The sequence below is a fragment of the Eimeria tenella genome, genomic scaffold (genome assembly GCF_000499545.2).
Source record: "Eimeria tenella Houghton genomic scaffold, Eth_scaff1551, whole genome shotgun sequence".
Taxonomy (NCBI): Eukaryota; Apicomplexa; class Conoidasida; order Eucoccidiorida; family Eimeriidae; genus Eimeria; species Eimeria tenella.
The window spans coordinates 1-2,412 of NW_013544018.1; the positions used below are offsets into that span (position 1 = coordinate 1).

The window sequence follows — 2,412 nt, forward strand, 5'->3', positions numbered from 1 at the left end:
GCTGCTGCTGCTGCTGCTGCTGCAGCTTGGCGACGCGCCTCTTTGCTGCGTGCCAGAGGTCGAGGGCGAGGGGCGCGAAGTGGAAAGGAAAGAACCAGTCGAAGCTGCTGCAGCCCTGGCAGTAATAAAGCAGCACCCACTGGAGGCCCCTGAGGTAGTGGTCTGCTGCAGCAGCAGCAGCAGCAGCAACAGAGTCTCCTGCTTCCAGCCGGAACTTCTCCTGGTAGTACAGCAGCCGCCACTGCTCTCTGCTGCGGCACCCCAGCCCGCTTGCTGCTCCTTCCTGCAGCAGCGCATGCAGCCCCAACTCCCTCGAGCTGTTCAGCAGCTGCTGCATGCGCGCTCGAAACAAATCCAGGTCTTCTTGCCGGCTCCGCGACCCTCCTGCTGCTGCTGCTGCTGCTGCTGCTTCTCCTGCTGCTGCGTCCTCGTCGCCCTTCGGCCGCTTCGCCGGACGCCGAGAGCCGCAGCGCGACGCGTCCTCACTTGCTGCTGCTGCTGCTGCTGCTGTTGCTGCTGCTGCTGAGGGGGAGGCTGCGCAGCCCTCCCCATTTTCTGCCACAGTGTCGGCGCCATCTGCGTCGTCCTCATCATCTGCTGCTGCTGCTGCTGCTGCATCTGAACCTTCTGCTGCTGCAGCAGAAGGGCCCCCATCAGAAGCCTTAGGGCCCCCTTTGTTGAGGAGTGTTTGCTTCAGCTGGCGGGCAACTTCTTCGTTTGAAGGCAGCCCCTGACTTCGCTGCTGCTGCTGCTGCTGCTGCTGTTGCTGCTGCTGCTGCTGCTGCCAGTGGGGCTGCTGCTGCATGTCCCGCTGTTGGAGGGCCCCCGCGGCCCCATGCAGCCGCTGCTGGTCCTGGTGGTACTTCTCCCGCATGCGCTCCTGCAGCAGCAGCAAGACACCACACGCTGCAGCAGCTGCTGGCAGCAGCAAAAGGGGACGAGCAGCAGCAACAGGAGGCAAGAAGCAGCAGCAAAAGGAGGCGAGGAGCAGCAGAAGCAAGCAAAAGAGAAAACAACAAACTAGAGAAAAGAGACAGCCTCAGGTGCTCAAATAGCAGAGTAAATTGCTGCAGCAGCAGCAGCCCTAGCAGCAGCAGCAGCAGCCCTAGCAGCAGCAGCAGCAGCCCTAGCAGCAGCAGCAGCAGTCCTAGCAGCAGCAGGAGCAGCCGCAGCAGCTGCTGCTGCCGCAGCTGCGAATCGCTGCTGCCCGCCCCGGCAGCGTCAGCGGTTGAGGTTGGGCGCGTAGGGCCTGGGTTTAGGGTTTAGGGTTTAGGGTTTAGGGTTTGGACCTTGCGGATGAGTTCGCGTTTGATGAGTTCTTCCTCGACTTTGGCGAAAGCCGCGAGGAAGTGCTGCAGCTGCTGCAGGTCGACTTTGCCTGCATGCGTGAGGTAGCTGCTGAGGGTGTGGGGTCTGAGGTGTACGTACACCTCAAGCAGCGCGTCTATGCTGCCGCGCTGTATAGACTGGTGCGGCAAATGCGGCAGAAAATCATTTCCGCAAAGAAAGCAAAGAAATATGAAGTCGTCTATCACCCGCTCCAGCTCGTAGCGCCCCTGCAGCAGCAGCAGCAGCGGCAGCAGCAGCGGCAGCAGCAGCAGCGGCAGCAGCAGCGGCAGCAGCAGCAGCGGCAGCAGCAGCGGCAGCAGCAGCAGCAGCAGCAGGAGTGCGTCGGGGTAGAAAGGTTACGGGAGGAGGAAGAAAAGGTGTGGGGGTATAGTGAGAATAAAAAAGATACAAAAAAATTAAAAAATAAAAATGAAATAAAAATGAAAAAGAAATGAACAAATAATAAAGAAATGAAAAAGAAATTGGAAAGAAATGGGAAGATATAAGAGAACCTAAAGAGAAATTAAAAGAAATTAAAAGAAATTAAAAGAAATTAAAAAGAAAGAAAGAAGAGATAAAAAGAAGTAAAAAAGATCAAATAGAAATAAAGGAAATTAGAAGGAAAACAAAATTTAAAAGATAAAAAGATGAGACATGAGACACAAAAGTGATAAACGAAAAAAAGAAAAGAAAAAGAGAAAAACACAAAAGAAAAAAGGAAAACAAAATCCACAAAAAAGAGAAAATACAAAAAAGAAAAAAAGGCAAAAAAATCAAAAAGAAATCAAAAAGAGATCAAAAAGAGATCAAAAAATGGAACAGAAAGGGCAAAAAAAGAAAGAAAGAAACACAAAAAAGAGGAAAGAAACTGAAAAAGAAAAGAAGAAATAAAAAGAAAGAAAGAAGAAATACAAAATAAAAAAATTAAAAATAAAAAAATAAAAAAGGAGTTCTCACTCCGTCGCAGAGCTCGTGCTGTATGTACTCCCGAAGGACTGGCAGCTGAATGAGCTGCAGCGGCTTCCACGCAGCTTTTAATTCAATTTCCTTTTTGGTTTGCTGCTGCTGCTGCTGCTGCTGCTG

At 51.9% G+C, this 2,412-nt stretch overlaps 1 protein-coding gene across 1 annotated transcript; it reads right to left on the reverse strand.

Annotated features, from left to right (window-relative positions):
- Positions 1-31: 31 nt before the first annotated feature.
- Positions 32-1,556, reverse strand: ETH_00012745 (exoribonuclease, putative; the record flags this gene model as incomplete). Its single annotated transcript, XM_013379185.1, has 2 exons — positions 32-880; positions 1,290-1,556. Coding segments are annotated over 2 exons (1,116 nt in total), but the record flags the coding sequence as incomplete, so codon positions are not given.
- Between the last annotated feature and the right edge of the window lie 856 nt (positions 1,557-2,412).